At 37.6% G+C, this 21,276-nt stretch overlaps 1 protein-coding gene across 1 annotated transcript in view; it reads right to left on the bottom strand.

The window, feature by feature from the left end:
* The window catches only part of ITGB3BP (integrin subunit beta 3 binding protein), a 78,487-nt gene that overhangs the window by 43,129 nt on the left and 14,082 nt on the right, over positions 1 to 21,276 (bottom strand). Inside the window, exon 2 of the mRNA XM_052638058.1 lies at positions 19,227 to 19,266. Within this exon, the coding sequence (XP_052494018.1) occupies positions 19,227 to 19,266 (40 nt within the window). The remainder of the gene's footprint in view (positions 1 to 19,226; positions 19,267 to 21,276) is intronic.

Below are 21,276 nucleotides of genomic sequence, written 5' to 3'. Positions count from 1 at the left end.
TACCCCACATCCAAGGTAAGAGAAACCCAAGTAAGATGGCAGACGCTGAGAGAGGCCATCAGAGGGCAGACAGACTGAAACCACAATCACAGACAACTAGCCAATCTAATCATATGGATCACAGCCTTGTCTAACTAACTCAGTGAAACTAAGCCATGCCATGTGGGGCCACCCAAGACGGGCGGGTCATGGTGGAGAGGTCTGACAGAATGTCATCCACTGGAGAAAGGAATGGCAAACCACTTCAGTATTCTTGCCTTGAGAACCCCATGAACAGTATGAAAAGGCAAAATGATAGGATACTGAAAGAGGAACTCCCCAGGTCGGTAGGTGCCCAATATGCTACTGGAGACCAGTGGGGAAATAACTCCAGAAAGAATGAAGGATGCAGCCAAAGCAAAAACAACACCCAGCAAAAACAACAGCTGTGGATGCGACTGGTGATAGAAGCAAGGTCTGATGCTGTAAAGAGCAATATTGCATCGGAACCTGGAATGTCAGGTCTATGAATCAAGGCAAATTGGAAGTGATCAAACAAAAGATGGCAAGAGTGAACATTGACATTCTAGGAATCAGCGAACTAAAATGGACTGGAATGGGTGAATTTAACTCAGATGGCCATTATATCTACTACTGTGGGCAGGAATCCCTTAGAAGAAATGGAGCAGCCATCACAGTCTACAAGAGTCCAAAATGCAGTACTTGGATGCAGTCTCAAAAACAACACAATGATCTCTGTTCATTTCCAAGGCAAACCATTCAATACCACGGTAATCCAAGTCTATGCCCTGACCAGTAATGCTGAAGAAGCTGAAGTTGAACGGTTCTATGAAGACCTACAAGACCATATAGAACTAACACCCAAAAAAGATGTCCTTTTCATTAAATTATAGGGGACTGGAATGCAAAAGTAGGAAGTCAAGAAACACCTGGAGTAACAGGCAAATTTAGCCTTGGAGTACAGAATGAAGCAGGGCAAAGGCTAACAGAGATCTGCCAAGAGCACGCACTGGTCATAGCAAACATCCTCTTCCAACAACACAAGAGACAACTCTACACATGGACATCACCAGATGGTCAACACCGAAATCAGATTGATTATATCCTTTACAGCCAAAGATGGAGAAGCTGTATACAGTCAGTAAAAACAAGACCAGGAGCTGACTGTGGCTCAGATCATGAACTCCTTATTACCAAATTCAGACTTAAATTGAAGAAAGTGGGGAAAACCACTAGACCATTCAGGTATGACCTAAATCAAATCCCTTATGACTATGCAGTGGAAGTGAGAAATAGATTTAAGGGCCTAGACCTGATAGACAGAGTGCCTGATGAACTATAGACGGAGGATCATGACATTGTTCAGCAGACAGGGATCAAGACCATCCCCAAGAAAAGGAATGCAAAAAAGCAAAATCGCTGTCTGAGGAGGCCTTACAAACAGCTGTGAAAAGAAGCGAAGCGAAAAGCAAAGGAGAAAAGGAAAGATATAAGCATCTGAATGCAGAGTTCCAAAGAACAGCAAGGAGAGATAAGAAAGCCTTCCTCAGTGATCAATGCAAAGAAATAGAGGAAAACAACAGAACGGGAAAGACTAGAGACATCTTCAAGAAAATTAGAGATACCAAGGGAACATTTCACACAAACATGGGCACAATAAAGGACAGAAATGGTATGGACCTAACAGAAGCAGAAGATATGAAGAAGAGGTGGCAAGAATACAGAGAAGAACTGTACAAAAAAGATCTTCAAGATCCAGATAATCCCGATGGCATGTTCACTCACACACACCTAGAGCTGGACATCCTGGAATGTGAAGTCAAGTGGGCCTTAGGAAGGCCATGAACAAAGCTTGTGGAGGAGATGGAATTCCAGTTGAGCTATTTCAAATTCTAAAAGATGATGCTGTGAAAGTGCTGCACTCAATGTCAGCAAATGTGGAAAACTGAGCAGTGGCCACAGGACTGGAAAAGGTCAGTTTTCATTCTAATCTCAAAGAAAAGTAATGCCGAAGAATGTTTAAACTACCATACAATTGCACTCATCTCACTCGCTAGTAAAGTAATGGTCAAAATTCTCCAAGCCAGGCTTCAGCAATATGTCAACCATGAACATCCAGATGTTCAAGCTCGTTTTAGAAAAGGCACAGGAACCAGACATCAAATTGCCAACAGCCGCTGGATCATCGAAAAAGCAAGAGAGTTCCAGAAAAACATCTATTTCTGCTTTACTGACTATGCCAAAGCTTTTGACTGTGTGAATCACAATATACTGTGGAAGACTCTGAAAGAGATGGGAGTATCAGACCACCTGAACTACCTCTTGAGAAACCTGTATACAGGTCAGGAAGCAACAGCTAGAACTGGCCATGGAACAACAGACTGGTTCCAAATAGGAAAAGGAGTACGGCAAGGCTGTATATTGTCACCCTGCTTATTTAACTTTTATGCAGAGTACATCATGAGAAACGCTGGGCTGGAAGAAGCACAAGCTGGAATCAAGGCTGCTGGGAGAAATATCAATAACCTCAGATATACAGATGACACCACCCTTATAAAGTGAAGAAGAACAAAAGAAACTCTTGATGAAAGTGAAAGAGGAGTGAAAAAGTTGGCTTAAAGCCCAACATTCAGAAAACTAAGATAATGGCTCTGGTCCCATCACTTTTTGGCAAACAGATGGGGAAACAGTGGGAACAGTGTCAGACTATTTTTCTGGGCTCCAAAATCACTGCAGATGGTGAATGCAGCCCTGAAATTAAAAGACACTTGCTCCTTGGAAGGAAAGTTATGATCACCCTACACAGCATATTAAAAAGCAGAGACATTACTTTGCCAACAAAGGTCTGTCTAGTCAAGGCAATGGTTATGTATGGATATGAGAGTTGGACTGTGAAGAAAGCTGAGCACCGAAGAAAATGATGCTTTTGAGCTGTGGTGTTGGAGAAGACTCTTGAGAGTCCCTTGGACTGCAAGGAGATCCAACCAGTCCATCCTAAAGGAGTTCATTGGAGGGACTAATGTTGAAGCTGAAACTCGGATACTTTGGCCACCGAATGCGGAGAGCTGACTCATCTGACAAGAGCCTGATGCCGGGAAAGACTGAATGCAGGAGGAGGAGGGGACGACAGAGGATGAGATGGTTGGATGGCATCACCGACACAACGGATATGGGTTTGGCTGGAGTCTGGGACTTGGTGACGGACAGGGAGGCCTGGCGTGCTGCAGTTTATGGCGTCACAGAGTCGGACACAACTGAGCGACTGAACTGAGCAGAACTTGAAGGATAATTACAGGGCTAGGCAAGAGAAATGTTCAGCAGTTTTCTTAGTAAGACCCACAGGAAAATCCTTGGAAGAGTTAGTGCTGTCCTTCAACTTCACAAAGTTGCTCTGACACACGTCCTAATGATAACCAAAATAATGTTCAGACAATTGAGTATAGCATATAAGGCCTTTGAGAATTTGACCTATTCTAAATAAATCCTCTCTGCAGCTTCCTGCTCTGTGTTTACATAGACCTTGTGTATACGTCTTACTGGAGTTAGTGAATTCTAATAATTCTTTACATTTCTGTATACTCCACTAGGATTTATGTTTCTGAAAATAAATTTTTTCATTTTTGTTGTCTAGAACTAAAAAATGTATGATGAATGGATGATTCAAAAGGAACAGACCAATAAACTTAGCCACATCATTCCACTCAAAATATATTCATGTGTTCATTCATACATTATTAAATGACACCTATAGTCCCAGACTGCGAAGAGGTGTGACCCAAATAAAAGAAGAATTAGTGTCGATACAGACATGCAAGAAAGAAGATGGAGAAAGTTCAGCACAATGAGTTACATCCACTTGCCACAGTTCATTAGGTTGCAAACCACGAGGATTAATACCTTGTGCGATAGGTTGAAGATGTAGGGGTCTACAAGTAGAGCAATTACTAATAATTTCTTTAGCCTGGGGGTATGGGATTTTCCATTGGAGAAGGCAACGGCACCCCACTTCAGTACTCTGGCCTGGAAAATCCCATGGACGGAGAAGCCTGGTAGGCTGCAGTCCATGGGGTAGCGAAGAGTCGGACACGACTGAGTGACTTCACTTTCACGCATTGGAGAAGGAAATGGCAACCCACACCAGTGTTCTTGCCTGGAGAATCCCAGGGATGGGGGAGCCTGGTGGGCTGCCGTCTATGGGGTCGCAGAGTCAGACACGACTGAAGCAACTTAGCAGCAGCATAGTCCCAGTCACTTAGGCTATTCACATTTCAGTGCAGTTCAGTTTAGTCACTCAGTTGTATCCAACTCTTCAAAACCCCATGGACTGCAGCACACTGGCTTTCCTGTCCATCACTAACTCCTGGAGCTTACTCAAACCATGTCCATCGAGTCAGTGATGCTATCCAACCATCTCATCCTATGTCATCTCCTTCTCTTTCTGCCTTCACTCTTTCCCAACATCAGGGTCTTTTCTAAAGAGTCAGTTCTTTGCATCAGGTGGCCAAAGTATTGGAGTTTCAGCTTCAGCATCAGTCCTTCCAGTGAATATTCAGGGCTGATTTCCTTTAGGATGGACTGGTTGGATCTCCTTGCAGTCCAAGGGACTCTCAAGAGTCTTCTCCAACACCACAGTTCAAAAGCATCAATTCTTTGGCACTTAGCTTTCTTTATGGTCCAAACTCTCAAATCCATACATGACTACTGGAAAAACCATAGCTTTGACCAGACGGATCTTTGTTGGCAAAGTAATATCTCTGCTTTTTAATATGCTGTGTAGGGTGATCATAGCTTTCCTTCCAAGGAGCAAGCATCTTTTTATTTCATGGCCGCAGTCATCATCTGCAGTCATTTTGGAGCTCCCAAAATAAAGTCCCTCACTGTTTCGTTTCCCCAACTATTTGCCATGAAGTGATTGGACCAGAGCCATGATCTTAGTTTTCTGAATGTTGAGTTTTAAGCCATCTTTTTCATTTGGGCCTCAGCTAATCTTTCACTGTTTGGTCCCTCACTCATAATCCACTTTCTCTAAATACTCATCATCACACTATTAATTGTTTCCTGTTCTGAATTCCCTTTAAACTTGTTTTCTATAATACTTACCACCCAGCATCTGGCTAGCTAATGTACATACAGGAATGAAACAAATTGTTCTGGCCTCATAAACAGCAGAGAACAGTTCTAAAGGTAGTATGTGTGATATAGAAATTTGAAGAGGGAAAATCAAAATAGTCTGCAGTAATCTCACATGATTCCTGTGAGAAGGAAGCGTGAGGCTTAGATGAGGGAAAACAAAAGGTATGAAAAACCTGAAATGTAGAGATGAAATGGACAGCAGGGTGGATTTGGGGGATAAAGGAAATGTCTAAAGGGTCATGATATGTTGCAAACATTGTAGAATTACACTTTAGCTTCGTTGCTGACTTGAAATAGTTATATAATTCTCTACTGTCAACTACTCTTTAAGACACCATGGCAGAAATAGTAGCTATGTTACCTTTTCCAATAATTTTGGTATTAGTTCCAGAATCTATAGCATCAATTATTTTTTTACAGTTAAGATTTTAAAGGATAGATACTTCTTTGTATTGGGGGAACAAAAGGCATTCTATTCTTTATTTTCTATATCCACTGTAGCCACAAATGTAACCAATATCTTAAAAAAAATCAAACTATAATATCAAGTTATAGCTCTAAAGCAATCTTTTTCATAAGGTGAAAGGGTTTTAAGTCTCTTTATCAGGTGGCTATTATTACCTCTCTACCTTGAGTTTTCACCTGTTTATATGTATTCAGTCATAAACTATGACATTTATCCAATTCAACCCCACTTTTCTAAGAATTTATTGCCCAGAACTATTTCACAGTGTATGTACAAGAAATGAAAGTCACTACGCTAATGTACATTGATGTCAATCTGTTTTCCTATTTTCACCAAAAATTATTTTTCCAATTGCCAAATATCTAAGCATTGCAACTGTAGATCATATATTTCTCCTTGAAAACAATTTTCTAGCTTTCACAAAATCGATCTTTGTTGTGTGTACATGTGCATGCACATGTGTGTGTATATATAAAATTTTTGTCCTCACCTTAAAAATACTAAGGCTTCTCCTTTGCTAGCTTTTTTTTTGTGATCTGTGTTGATTACGAGGGAAAATGTCTGTCCACAATTGTAATGTGTGTGTGTGTGCTTAGTCACATCCAACTCTTTGCGGCCCGTTGGGCTGTAGCCCACACAGAGTTCTCCCCATGGATTCCAGGCAAGAATACTGGAGCAGGTTGCTGTTTTCTAATTCAGATATTCCCAACCCAGGGCTGAACCTGAGTCTTTTGTACTTCCTACATTGGCAGGAAGGTTCTTTACCACAAGTGCTATCTGGGAAGCCCATATAATGGTAATATACTGGAAAAGAGAAAATCTACCTTTCTCTACTATCCCACTAAATATTCTGCATATTTATATGTATCTGTCTACTTACAGACAAAAATGTATAAACTTTTTATAATTTTATTTCTTTATTTCTATTTATTGGCTGTGCTGGGTCTTTGTTGCTGAGTGGACTTTCCTCTAGTTGTAGCAAGTGGGGGCTACTCTTCATTGCAGTGTGAGGCCTTCTCATTGCAGTGGCTTCTCTTGCTGCGGAGAACCAGCTCTAGGCACACAGGCTTCAGCAGTTGTGGTTCCCAGGCTCTAGTGCACAGGCTCAATAGTTGTGATACACGGGTCTACTTGCTCCACAGCATGTGGGATCTAGACCAGGGGTCAAGCCTGAGTCTCCTGCACTGGCAAGGATTCTTTACCACTGAGCAAGTGGATTCTTTACCACTGAGCAAGTGGATTCTTTACCCAGAATCACACTTCTTTAAGCCTTACTCTCTCGAAGTTTAACCTAATTTTTAAACTCTGAAGATGATCCTAGAATCCATTTAAGAATTTCCATTTTGCCAAACCCCAAACATTGAAGGACTTGGCCTACTTAGTTCAAATGTCACTGTACTTTTTTGTAAGGAGGTCAAACCTTGTATATTAGCAAAACTAAAATTTGAGCATTGATTTTTCTGCCCAAAACAAGAGAAATGAATGTTCTCTCCGTAATTTCAAATATATGTGACATCCTTTCTTAAGTTCTTTCACAAATTGTAGCCTGCTTCGTCACCTTGTTTAAAACATATTCTACCAAAGTTATTGATTTTTACCTATTATAAATAGTCTAAAAAGTACCAAGCTAGGGTTCTTTCAGGATGAAATATGGGATATAATGGGTCTGCTACTATTGCTATGAAATATTAGCCTATGCTATCACGGAAATGTTTAACATACAGATACTGTAGGTATTTGGACAACCAGAAGCAAAAGAAAAACTAGGGTAGCTAATGGAGACAATTCTTTATAACCTTATACTGGCTAACCCAGTTATTGGAATGATGCACCTAAGATACTATGCATCACTAGTACTTATGGAATTAATTAGAAAATTTAAAATGCCAGCTGTCTCAGGGATTTTTCACAATTTAGGCCTAAGGTTCCTAAAAGAGTCCTAAATATCAACTGTTTTCACTTAGAGGCTATTATGAATTAAGATGCTAAGAACATTCTTGTATGTCTTTTTGTGGCTATATGATTTTATTTACCTGGAAAGTCCAGGAGTAAAATTGCTAGGCTATAGAATGGCTATAGATTTATTTTGTATACATAAAATAAAGGCTGAATAGTTCTCCAAAGTGTTTCAGTTCAGTTCAGTCGCTCAACTGTGTCCAGCTCTTTTTGACACCATGGACTGCAGCTTGCCAGGCTTCCCTGTCCATCAACAACTCCCAGAGCTGGCTCACACTCATGTCCATCTAGTTGGTGATGGACCATCATCCTCTCATCCCCTTCTAACCATCTCATCCTCTCTCATTCCCCTTCTCCCGCCTTCAATCTTTCCCAGCATCAGGGTCTTTTCCAATGAGTCAGTTCTTTGCTTCAGGTGGCCAAAGTATTGGAGTTTCAGCTTTAGCATTAGTCCTTCCAATGAATATTCAGGACTGATTTCCTTTAGGATGGACTGGTTGGATCTCTTTGCAGTCCAAGGGACTCTCAAGAGTCTTCTCCAACACCACAGTTCAAAAGCATCAATTCTTCGGTGCTCAGCTTTCTTTATAGTCCAACTCTCACATACATGACTACTGGGAAAACCATAGCTTTGACTTGACGGACCTTTGTTAGCAAAGTAATGGCTCTGCTTTCTAATATGCTGTCTAGCTTTGTCATGGCTTTTCTTCCAAGGAGCAAGCGTCTTTTAATTTCTTGGCTGTAGTCACCAACTGCAGTCATTTTGGAGCCCAAGAAAATAAAGTCTCTTACTATTTCCATTGTTTCCCCATCTATTTGCCATGAAGTGATGGGACCAGATGCCACGATCTTAGTTTTCAGAATGTTGAATTTTAAGCCAGCCTTTTCATTCTCCTCTTTCATCAAGAAACTCTTTAGTTCCTCTTTGCTTTCTGCCATAAGGGTGGTGTCATCTGCATATCTGAGGTTATTGATATTTCTCCCGGCAATCTTGATTCCAGCTTGTGCTTCATCCAGCCCTGCGTTTCGCATGATGTGCTCTGCATATAAGTTAAATAAGCAGGGTGACAATATACAGCCTCGAGGCACTCCTTTCCCACAGTGTTTATATCATTTTAAATTGCTATCTATAAATGAGGGCTCTAAATGCTGAACATCCTCACCAATCCTTAGACTGTTTTAGGCGTTCCTGTGTTGGTTTTTAAAGTCATTCTGTTTTGATATTGTTATTTAGCTATTCTTTTCATACTGTTCATGAGGTTCTCATGGCAAAAATACTGAAGTGGTCTGACACTCCAAAAGCTGGCTTAAAATTCAACATTCAAAAAACTAAGATCATGGCATCTGGTCCCATCACTTTATGACACATAGATGGGGAAACAATGGAAACAGAGACTATTTTCTTGGGCTCCAAAGTCACTGCAGATGGTGACTGTAGCCATGAAATTAAAAGACATTTGCTTCTTGAAGAAAAGCTATGACAACCTAGACGGCATATTAGAAAACAGAGCCATTACTTTGCCAACAAAGTTCCATCTAGACATAGCCATTGGTTTTTCCATGTATGGATGTGAGAGTTGGACCATATAGAAAGCTGAGCACCAAAGAATTGATGCTTTTGAAATGTGGTGTTGGAGAAAACTCTCAAGAGTCCCTTGGACTGAAAGGAGATGAAATCAGTCTATCCTAAAGGAAATCAGTCCTGAATATTCATTGGAAAAACTGATGCTGAAGCCGAAACTCCAATACTTTGGCCACCTGATGTGAAAAAGTGACTCATCTGAAAAGACCCTGATATTGGGAAAGACTGAAGGCAAGAGGAGAAGCGGACAACAGAGGGTGAGATAGTTGGATAGCATCACCAACTCAATGGACATGAGCGTGAGCAAGCTCTGGGAGTTGTTGATGGACAGAGAAGCCTGGCGTGCTCCTGTCTGGCGTTGCAAAGTCATGCATGACTGAGAGACTGAACTGAACTTAGCTATTCTAGTGAGTGGGAATGGTATCACTTTGTGGTTTTAAATTGTATTTTCAATGACGAATAACACTGAATATGTTTCCATTTGCTAACTTTCCATCCATTTAACTATCTGTCTGATATTTGTAAAGCTTGACAGCTAATGATTTGGTGACTGTTATGTGACAGACTATGTAAATGTATTGATCTTTCCAAATGTGCTTTTGGGTTTTAATTGTATACAACTTTCTTTTCTTTTCTTTTTTTTTTTACAACTTTCTTTTGTATCAAAAGAAAAAATATGAAGTATCTTTCAGAGGATTGTTCAGCAGCCAAAGGGATCTGAAACATCATCTTAAGGCTGCTCTTCTTAAAGTGGAAAATTCTGTTATTAGTGACAACATGAATGAACCTGGAGAACATTATGCTAAGTGAAATGCAATGAGAGAGAAAGACAAACCACTTCACGGTCTCATTTATATGTGAAGAAAATAAAAAAATCTAATTCACAGAAACAGACAGTAGGAAAGCGGTTTTTAGTCACTGGGAGATGGAGGAACACAGGGTACAAACTTTCATTGTAAGATAAATAAGGTCTGAGGATCTAATGAACAGCATGGTGACTATAACTAATAACACTATTATATTGTAACTAAAATCTGCTAGAAGGGTAGAACTTAAATGTTCTTACCAAAAAAGAAAAAGAAAAAGTTGAAGTTATAGATGGATTAATAGATGGAAACAATCCTTTCACAATGTGTGTGTGTATAAAAAGACACACATACACATATGTATACACAATGAATATACATGTTCACAATCTAGAAATCAAATCATCACATCGTACACTTTAAATATCTTATATTTTGATCAATTATATCTCACTAAAGTTGAAGAAATGGAGAAGGAAATGGCAACTCACTTCAGTGTATTTCCTTGGGAAATTTCATGATCAGAGGAGTCTGGTGGGCTATAGTCCAAGGGGTCACAAAGAGTCAGACACGACTTAGCAACTAAACAATAACAACAAAGAGGAAAAAAGTGAAAGCCTTGGGTCATACTTTTTTCTCCTTTCTCTATTTCCTGTTTTAAACCAGATTTTTCCTAAAAGCTTGACTCCTACCTTACACAGACATACTCCTGTGATTCTTGAGTATCTGCAAAACTTTTTAATGATTTGTGTAAAATAACCTGAAGATGTTAAGAATGTCATTCCTTGTGCCAAACCTTTTGAGTCAAGACTACTCCTTGATATGATTCATGCCAAAACTTACATTGGTATATGAATGAACCAAATCTACTTAATTTCCTATTAAGAGAGGAGAAATGGGAGGTTTTCATATAGAAAGAAGGGGTGGGAAACCAAGAGAGGAAGACGAATGTATATTTAAGTCACTCAGGAGCTTTTCAGTTCAGTTCAGTCGCTCAGTTGCATCCGACTCTTTGCGACCCTATGAATCGCAGTATGCCAGGCCTCCCTGTCCATCACCATCTCCTGGAGTTCACTCAGATTCACATCCATCGAGTCAGTGATGCCATCCAGCCATCTCATCCTCGGTCGTCCCCTTCTCCTCCTGCCCCCAATCCCTCCCAGAATCAGAGTCTTTTCCAATGAGTCAACTCTTCGCATGAGGTGGCCAAAGTACTGGAGTTTCAGCTTCAGCATCATTCCTTCCAAAGAAATCCCAGGGCTGATCTCCTTCAGAATGGACTCATTGGATCTCCTTGCAGTCCAAGGGACTCTCAAGAGTCTTCTCCAACACCACAGTTCAAAAGCATCAATTCTTCGGCGCTCAGCCTTCTTCACAGTCCAACTCTTACATCCATACATGACCACAGGAAAAACCATAGCCTTAACTAGATGGACCTTATTCGGCAAAGTAATGTCTCTGCTTTTGAATATAGTATCTAGGTTGTTCATAACTTTTCTTCCAAGAAGTAAGGGTCTTTTAATTTCATGGCTGCAGTCACCATCTGCAGTGATTTTGGAGCCCAAAAAAATAAACTCTGACACTGTTTCCCCATCTATTTGCCATGAAGTGATGGGACCGGATGCCATGATCTTCGTTTTCTGAATGTTGAGCTTGAAACTCAACATGAGCTTGAAAGTCTCCTCTTCCAGTTTCATCAAGAGGCTTTTTAGTTCCTCTTCATTTTCTGCCACAAGGGTGGTGTCATCTGCCTATCTGAGGTTATTGATATTTCTCCCGGCAATCTTGATTCCAGCTTGTGTTTCTTCCAGTCCAGCGTTTCTCATGATGTACTCTGCATATAAGTTAAATAAGCAGGGTGACAATATACAGCCTTGACATACTCCTTTTCCTATTTGGAACCAGTCTATTGTTCCATGTCCAGTTCTAACTGTTGCTTCCTGACCTGCTTTTAGGCAGATACAAAAAACTTAAGTCGAAATTTATGTTTAATAAGAGATGGACAAATTAACAACTCCATGTTTTAATACTAGACACCAAAGCTTTGTGCCAGTTCTTGAATTTATAGGGAAGGAAGGATAGCCTGATCCTCTTTGTTCTTCCCCTGATTCCTTCTTCTCATTCCTGAACTAGAGAAAACTGAGCTCCCTTGACCTTTGGTGACTCTCTCAGCAGTGTGTGCTCCTGGCTGTACTGGATACTTTCTTCCCTTCTGCAATACTTCACTATATGTTTCTGCTATATGCTGATCCTTTTTCCCTTTCCTCTTCTCGCCAAGAAAACTCAATGAATAAAGACTTACTGATACTGAAACAAAAGAAGACAAAAAAAATTACAAACACACACACACATCTAACAAGAGAGCCCCAAAATACAAGGAGCAAAAGCTGATAGAACTGAAGGAAGAAAAAGAAAAATAATAGCTGGAAACTTCAATGTCCCATTTTCAATAATAGATAGACCAACTAGACAAAAATCAGCAAGGAAACAGAAGATGAACAATACTATATACCAATTAGACCTAACACATATCTATTGAGCCCTCCATCCAACAACAGCAGAAAATACATTCTTCTCAAGTGCCCATTTATTAGCCAGGAGAGAAGATATGTTAAGCAGCAAAAAAAAAAAAACACTCAGTAAATGTGAAAAAAAGTAGAATCACATAAAGAACAGTTTCTAATCACAATAGAATAAAATTACAAATTAAAAATATAAAGACATTTGGAAAATAAATTTATAGAAATTAAATAACATATTCCTAGACAACCAATCAAAAAGGAAATTAGAAAACATATTGAGGAAAATGAAAATGAACCGTAACATATATAAAAACTTATGGGATGGAAAGTAGTACTCAGAGAAAAATTTAAACACATTAAAAAAAGAAGAAAGCTCTCACATCAACAACCTAAGCTTCCAACTTAAGAAATTAAAAAAGGAATAAACTAAACCCAAAGACACTAGAAGAAAAAAAAATATTAATATTAAGGTGAAACCAAATGAAATGGAAAATAAGAAAAAAGAGATCAATGAATTCAAAAGTTGGTTCTTTGGGGAAAAAAAAAAAAAAAACCAACAAACCTTTATCTAGACTGACCAAGAAAGAAATAAGATTTAAATTACTAAAATCAGGAATGAGGGGGCAGATATTACAACCAACCTTGGAGAAATAAAAGGGATTATAAGGGGATACTATGAACAGTTGTATGCCAACAGATTAGCTAATCTAGATGAAGTGGACAAATTCCCCAAAATACACAGCCAACCAGGACTGAATCATGGAGAAATGGAAAACTGGAACACATTAAAAGCAAGTAAAGAGATTAGATTAATTCAGAAAACTTGTGAAAAAGAAAACTGTAATGCCAGAGAGCTTCACTGGTGAATTCTACCAGCATTTAAAGAAGTGACAACAATTCTTCTCAAATTCTATAAAAAAGCAGGGAACACTTTCTAACTCATTCTATGAGACCAACATTACTCTGATAGCAAAACCAGATAAATACCTTAAAAAAAAAACTACAGCCCAATCTCTGCAACAAAGAGAACAAAGTTGGAAGACTCATATTTCCTATTTTCAAATTTATAGTAATTAAAAAACTTTTTTATTTTGAAACACAGCATGGTGGTGGCATAAGATCAGATCTGTAGACAAATGGAATAGATTTGAGAGTTCAAAAATAAATTCATATATTTATAGTCAACTAATCTTCAATAAGAGTTCTAAGGCCAATCAATGGGGGAAATAGTAGCTTTTTAACAAACATTGCTAGGACAAATGAACTACAATGCCCCTAACATCATACCATGTCAAAAATGAACTCTATTATCTATTAGATTTTTAACATATGTGCTAAACACTATAAAACTCCTGGGAAGAAACATAGTAGAAGTCTGCATTACCACAGATTGCACAAGCCATCAAAAAAAAAAAATTAGCTGGACTTCATCAAAATTTTAAACTTTTGTGTATCAAAGGAGTCTACCAAGAAAGACAATCCACGGAACTGATAAAAGTACGTGTAAATCATATATCTGATAAGGTAACAGTGTTGAGAATATATACAGAATTCTTACAACTCAACAGTAAAAAGACAACCCAATTAAAAAATGGGCAAAGATCTGAACAGATATTTCTCCAAAGAAAATATACAGATGGCCAATTAGTACAAGAAAAGATGTTCAACATTACCAGGGAAATGCAAATTTTAAAACCACAATAGGATATGACTTCACACCCAGTAGGATGGCTAGAATCAAAAAGTCAGATAATAACAAGTGTTGAGGAGGATGTGGATAAACTGGAACCCTTACATACTGTTAGTGGGGATGTAAAATGCTGCAGAAAGACTTTAGCAATTTTGTAAAAAGTTAGAATCACCATATGACTCAACAATTCCACCCCAGGTATATAAGAAAACTGAAAACATACTCATACAAAATGCTGTACAAGAATGTTACATACATTATTTGTTACAGTAAAAAAGTGGCAACAACTCAAAGGTCCTGCAGCTGTATGTGTGTGCGAAGTCACTACAGTCATGTCTGACTCTTCGCAACCCTATGGACCAAAGCCTGCCAGCTCCTCTGTCTATGAGATTCTCCAGGCAGGAATACTGAAGTGAGTTGCCATGCTCTCCTCCAGGGGATCTTCCCGACCCAGGGATAGAACCTGTGTCTCCTGCATTGGCAGGCGGTTTCTTCACCACTAGCGGCACTAAAGAATGGAAGCCCATTCAGCTGAGGAACAGATAAACAAAAGGTGATATACCCATACAAAAGAATAAGACTGAGCCATAAAAAGGAATAAAGTGCTGCTCATGTGATAAACCTTGGATAAAACTTGAAAATATTATGCTAAATGAAAGAAGTCAATCACCAAAGGCCATGTGGCCAGAATAGGCAAATCCACAGAAACAGCAAATAAATCAGTAGTTGCCAGGGAACGAGAGGAGGAGGGAATTGAGACTAACTGCTAATAGGTATGGATTTCTTTTTGAGGTGGTGGAAATGTTCTGAAATCAGATAGTGGTGATGGCTGCACAACGTAATGAGTATATAATAAACCACTGGTGTATACTGTTAAATTATGAATTTTATATTATATGAATGTCAATAAAAAATGCTAAAATTTAAAAAGAATTGAACTGTCAAAAAGTATATGAGATAACTGGGAGAATTTGAGGAAAGATGTCCACTTAAGAATTAAGGAATTAATGTTAATTTTGAAAGAGATTTTTTTGCAGAGATCATAGCAGAGGTGGGAGTGGGGTATAATACTATTATACCTTTTTAAAAGTCTATCTTTTTAAAATAATTACTGGAGTACTTATGGATGATATGGATGATATTTGAGATTTGCTTCAAATAATCTAGTACAGGGGATACTGAAGTATGCATGGGAGCATATATGAAACAATATTAGCCTTGTGTTGATAATTACTGAAGCTGTATAGTAGGCAGTGCATTCTCTATAATCAAATTTCCCCAAAATCAAAAGGCAAAAAAGGGATCAGTATTTGGTGACTGTAGTGAAAAAAGGAATCTATAAAATAATCATTAATGAATTAAAAAAAAAATTAGGAGAAAGATTGACTGAGAATTTTACTATGGGTAAATTAGGCTGGTAAAACTTGGAACCAAGACCATTTTGTACTTGTGGAGGTGATGCAACAGAAAATACAGACTACCTATGAGGCATTCTTAGCAAAAATATGAACCAGAATCTAATCAAGCCTCTAGCTTTAATGACGTTTTATATGAAATGTGAAGAAATGTGAATTGTAAAATAGAGAAATGTGAATAGAGAAATCACTTTTCTAAAGAACACAAGAAAACAATAAAATCTATAATGTGAAATACACTTACGGAAAATAATTTAAGTTTTTTTCCAAAAGATAAATTATAAGAAAAAGAGTGAGATTTTAAAAGATTTTAAAACTTGGTGCAAAAAAAAAGACTTATGATACATAAAAACCATTACAATGTGGAAATCTTGTTTGGATCCTGATTTTAATAAGCCAACTATAAAAGGACATTTTAAAACAACCATAGAAATATGAATACAGACTGGGTAAAAGATATTATTAAGAAGTTACTTCTTATTTTATAAGTATGATAGTGGCACTATAGTTATGAAAGAAGTCATTATCTGTTAAAAATGCATACTGAAGAATATTCTAATGAAATAACATGTGTGAGATTTATAAAATTCCAGGGGAAAATATACAGATACATACACACATATATAAATATATACATACATATATAGATAGACGAAGCAAAATTAGCAAAATGTTAGTAATTTTGGAAGATGGGTGATGGTTGCATCGTATTTCATTGTATTATTGTCTCTATTTTAGTGTATGTTCAAAAATTTCCATAATAAAAAGCTAAGGAAAAAAGCAGGGGAAGAGGAGGGAAGGAGAGGAGAAAGGAGCAGACATGAGCCAGACCAATAAGTGAGCCTACAGAATGTGAGCTGTCATATTTTCTAAAGCCCTGAAATCCAATGTTCTTTCTAATTTCAGGAGTCAGGAAAAGTTCTGTCTCAGAGAGATGAGATAATGGGAATAATCAGACTTAGGAGTATCCTACTAACGGTAATGGAGTAATTTTGACTGGGTATGCATGTCCCAATCAGCAAACTTCCTCTAAACCTGCACTGCCGTTCTTCTGGCAGAATGCCTATTAAGTTGGCCTTGGTAGGAAGTATGCTCCTTCCCTTCCCATCTGCAGCATCTGTTCTCCAGTTCCTTCTCTGAAGCCTGAAAGAGATTAGGTCAAGCTGGCTAGGTATATGACCAGGTTACAGCTGTCCCTACAAATTCATCTGAACTACCACTGGTAGTTTATTTGTAATTAATAATTTTCAAATTATTTGTAATAAATAATTCAACTTTGTTTTTGAAAATTCATCTAAAAACAGTGTTTGAAGGGTAATAACTTGAGCAACTCCAATACTGTAGGTAATGAGAAATCAAAATCTTTATCACTCCTCACTACCCTCAACAATTTGAGAGGACTAGCAAACAGTGGTACTTGTAGTATATACACTATATATGCAATGGAGGATCACAGGGGATGGGCCATACCTCTATTTCTCCTATTAGGGGAATCATAAGGAAAATTACTTTTGCAGACTTGCCCTAACATCATGGAGCATTATCTTCATGAAGGTCCGTAGCCACATTGGGAACACTGGGACTTGCTAGTTCCAAATATCTCTGGGAGAGGAAACACTAGATGTTTAAGATGAACAGACTACACTTCAACCAACTAGCATTTAAGAGCCATCTCCTTTTCTTCAACATCACAGTTGTCTTCTTTCAGCACCATGCTGGTAAGGTGAAATGACCACAAAGTTACTATGAGTTCGTCTGTGGCTTCAAAGCAGTTAGGTGCTCTTAGACTTATAGGTTGGAGAAGGCAATGGCACTCCACTCCAGTACTCTTGCCTGGAAAATCTCATGGATGGAGAAGCCTGGTGGGCTGCAGTCCATGGGGTCGCTAAGAGTCAGACACGACTGCATGACTTCCCTTTCACTTCTCACCTTCATTCATTGGAGAAGGAAATGGCAACCCACTCCAGTGTTCTTGCCTGGAGAACCCCAGGGACGGGGGAGCCTGGTGGGCTGCCGTCTATGGGGTCGCACAGAGTCAGACACGACTGAAGCAACTTAGTAGTAGTAGTAGTAGACTTATAGGTAATGTTTTAAATGTCTGATTTTCCTTTGCATGGGCTCAGGCAGCCTCAGTGGAATCACTGGCATATAGGTAGATTCTTGGGAACCAGGCTGCTTCAGGGCTAAATTATTACTGGAGTAGATAGATGCATAAATATAGCTAAGGAGAGAAGCCTAGATGTAGCGCCAGAGCAAAAGTTGTCAGATCTAAGATACAGCTGCAAATAAATGATGAGGCAAAAGTACAAAAACTGAAAATATCAGAAATAATAATAAATATTAGAAATAGGTTAGAAAATAGAAATGTTGAAGGCCCTGGCTAGGATTTAAGGAACCTGTATTTAGCAGTCGGTGGCCATGTGGTACTGTCAACTGGTTTAAAGGTACAGAACTGGGCCAAACATAACAATGTATTTTTCTAATACAGGATATTCACTGTTTCACTGGCTACCTTGATACATCCTAATCTGGAGAGAAACTAGATAGAAAGCTATCCATGACAACTGTACTTTATGAAAAGGATGAATTCCTAAATGGCCATTCTCTTTCATACAAATGGTGTTACCACCTCCCAAAGAAGAGTCTTGGGGCAGAGAAGAACTGTATTTCACTTCAAGCTGGACTACTCATCTACCAAAATACCATTCTGACCAAAGAAACAGATGCAAAATTACAGTCACAGCTGCATTCTGTACAGAACAAGTTGGATAATGGTGTTTTAAATTGCTAATTACACCGCTAATGATTTTTTTAGTGGCACTGCAGTATTTTGCCACCTTTGTTTAAATTTTTTAGAAAAGCATCTAGGAAGTTTTAAAAATGGTAAATTGTTAAATACCAGTGAGTCTTCTGAAGAGACATTCCATATAAAACCCATTTCTTGAAATGGCATTCTCATATGGGATCTCATATAGGAGCCCATTTATTGACTAGCTATTTATTTTAATTTACTTTCTCAACAATTTATTTGCATTTAAGATTACTAAGGCCATAAGTATCCTAGTATTAGTGTTTGTATCTAGATCCACTGTTGGTATGAAAAGATAATAAACAGATAGTAAACTAGCATATGTCATGATATGCTGGTATTGGGAATGTGCTACGACAAGATTTATAAAACGTAACAGCAACAGTACGATTTTATTCTTATTGTGACAACCATGGTGAAAGTTATTACAGTGCTAGTATTTTATATTTAATCATGTCAGCAAGGTGAGGGGGTAGTTACCTTTTTGATATAAAAATGCTGTTAATGTTTTATTTCAATTTAGCAAATTACAGAATGTAGATTAAAGCACTGTCACTGTTCCATCTTTATTTACCTGCATTTAACCTGCAAAGCATTTTTTTTCTACTAAATTATTTCATTAAGGCTTCTAAATAATTTGTCACTTAAATAAAAATCTCAAGCCTGCAAGGAATTTCCATATATTACAAATTTTATATGCTGAAAATGGTGTGCCAATAACAATTATGTCACAGGAGTTTCTGATACTTCTTACATTTAGTATAAGAGAAAATTAGCTGTAAAAAAAATAAAAATTACAATCTTATTATGTTATTATGCAACTACAAACTCACAAGTAAATACTTACATTTGCTTTTAACATATCCAATTTCAGTGATCTTTTAACACTGCAAACAAAATATTTAAAGACATCTTAGATTTAATATGCTTCAAGTAGCCAAGTATTTAAGAGTAATATGTATAAACAAAGATTCCATTTTAAGTTACTTTCACCAACTAAAGTAGAATACCTATGAAGAAAGCAATTTTCACAATGAGGAAACTGTTTTTTTAATAGCATATATCAAGATGAAATCATAATTAAATATTTAAATGTATTTTCATATATGAGTTGTATATATGTAATTCAAACATTAAAGTTATATAATAAAATAATCTTACTAAAAAATTAATATCTTTGTGTGTTTTAAAATATGGAGATATTGAAAACATTTTATTTGCAAAAATAATACACTAGCTATTAAAATAAAGGTATGAGCAAGGTGAAAAAGTTTTACTCATTATTCTAGCTTTAAACATGATTCAGTGCAACCAGACTATGACTTAACTGAGGAACAGATGCTCTATGTCTTTATAAGTCCCCAATCCATAAGAAACTACTTTTTTGTCTCCTTCACTATACTGATTCAGGAACATGCCAGGCTCTCTCTGTGCAAAATCTGTTCTGCTAAACTGGATGCCCAGCTGTTGGTGACAAAGCTTAGAAAGGAAAGCTGAATATTTATAATACTTTATTTCGTACAGCTGTCTTCTAAAGAGCAGTCATCAACATTTTATCGAAAGCAGACTAAATGCTCAAAGGAGAAAAAGGTCAATATAAATTAAAACTAGTTTTCTCCGTGACAAATGTAGCATTAAAAGTATCTTCTTAATCTCTGAGAGAAAGAAATTAAATTACTTAAAATATTAGAGAATTTGAGCATAAAGAAAAAAATTTATTATAGCTTGTATTACAGAAAACAAAACAAAATTCATAGATCCTAGAAAATGACTATTCATAAATAACTGACTACTGAATTTCGAACAAGTGACAGGAGCAAAAATAGAAGAAATAGACAATTTATAAAAACTACTCAGCAATAAATGTTAAATACAAAAGTTTATCTAGAATAGTTCATTTAATTTTGCTATTTTATCTACATTAGCCTAACACATAACATTATTTCTTAAGATTAACTAAATTGGTTTAAAGAATTACTCACATCTTTTAGAAGTTCACTTGAAATCAATTTAATGTGAATTCTCAATAAAGCAAGAGAACAGAGGTATGAACAAATAAAAATGGCACTTAATATTAAAAAGTACACATATTTAGTTTTGGAATATATATTACCCTATTCAGGTGTGTGAGATGTTTTGTATTTATAAAACTTCAAAGTGAATGTGAAAATGAAAGTTGCTGAGTCGTGTCCAACTCTTTGTGATCCTGTGGACTATACAGTCCCCGGAATTCTCCAGGCCAGAATACTGGAGTGGGTAGCCTTTCCCTTTTCTAGGGGATCCTCCCAACTCAGGGATTGAATCCAGGTCCCTGGCACTGGAGGCAGATTCTTTACCAGCTGAGCCACAAGGGAAGCCCATAAAACATCAAAAGTAGAAGTCAAAAACTAAAAGTACACAGTACAGTTTTAGCCTTTGTTTTTACACGCTGTTAAGATGCAATATCACTTTTCAGAAGTAAACAAACCCCACCCTGACATTAACTGCTCAAAATACTATATTGCTTTATGAGTGATGGCTAATTCTTAGAAAACTAAATGGTTGCATTTAAAAGGTTTTAGGTCTGAGATTGATCTAAGAAGCCCAAGGAGATAAATGATAGTAAATAAGAAAGTGATCTGAGTTAGACTGTTATCTTCCCCTCTCTTCAGTGAGAATCAAAAAACATGGTTTATTGTGGGTAACGTGGTTTTCAGATAATTCAGGCATCTAATGACCAAAAGCTGGTAATATTTACAAAAATCAGAAAGACATTTACCAGACAAGACTAGGAGGGACCTAAGAGATTACTTGGTTCATCCAATAGGGAAGACTTGGTGTGATTTACCCACCATCAGACAATCTCAGGGAAACTCAGATTTCACATCCCAATAAATCCTTGTTGAATTGAGGGGGAG

This window comes from Budorcas taxicolor, chromosome 3, assembly GCF_023091745.1.
Source record: "Budorcas taxicolor isolate Tak-1 chromosome 3, Takin1.1, whole genome shotgun sequence".
NCBI lineage: Eukaryota > Metazoa > Chordata > Mammalia > Artiodactyla > Bovidae > Budorcas > Budorcas taxicolor.
This window is presented reverse-complemented; position numbering and strand designations above follow the sequence as displayed.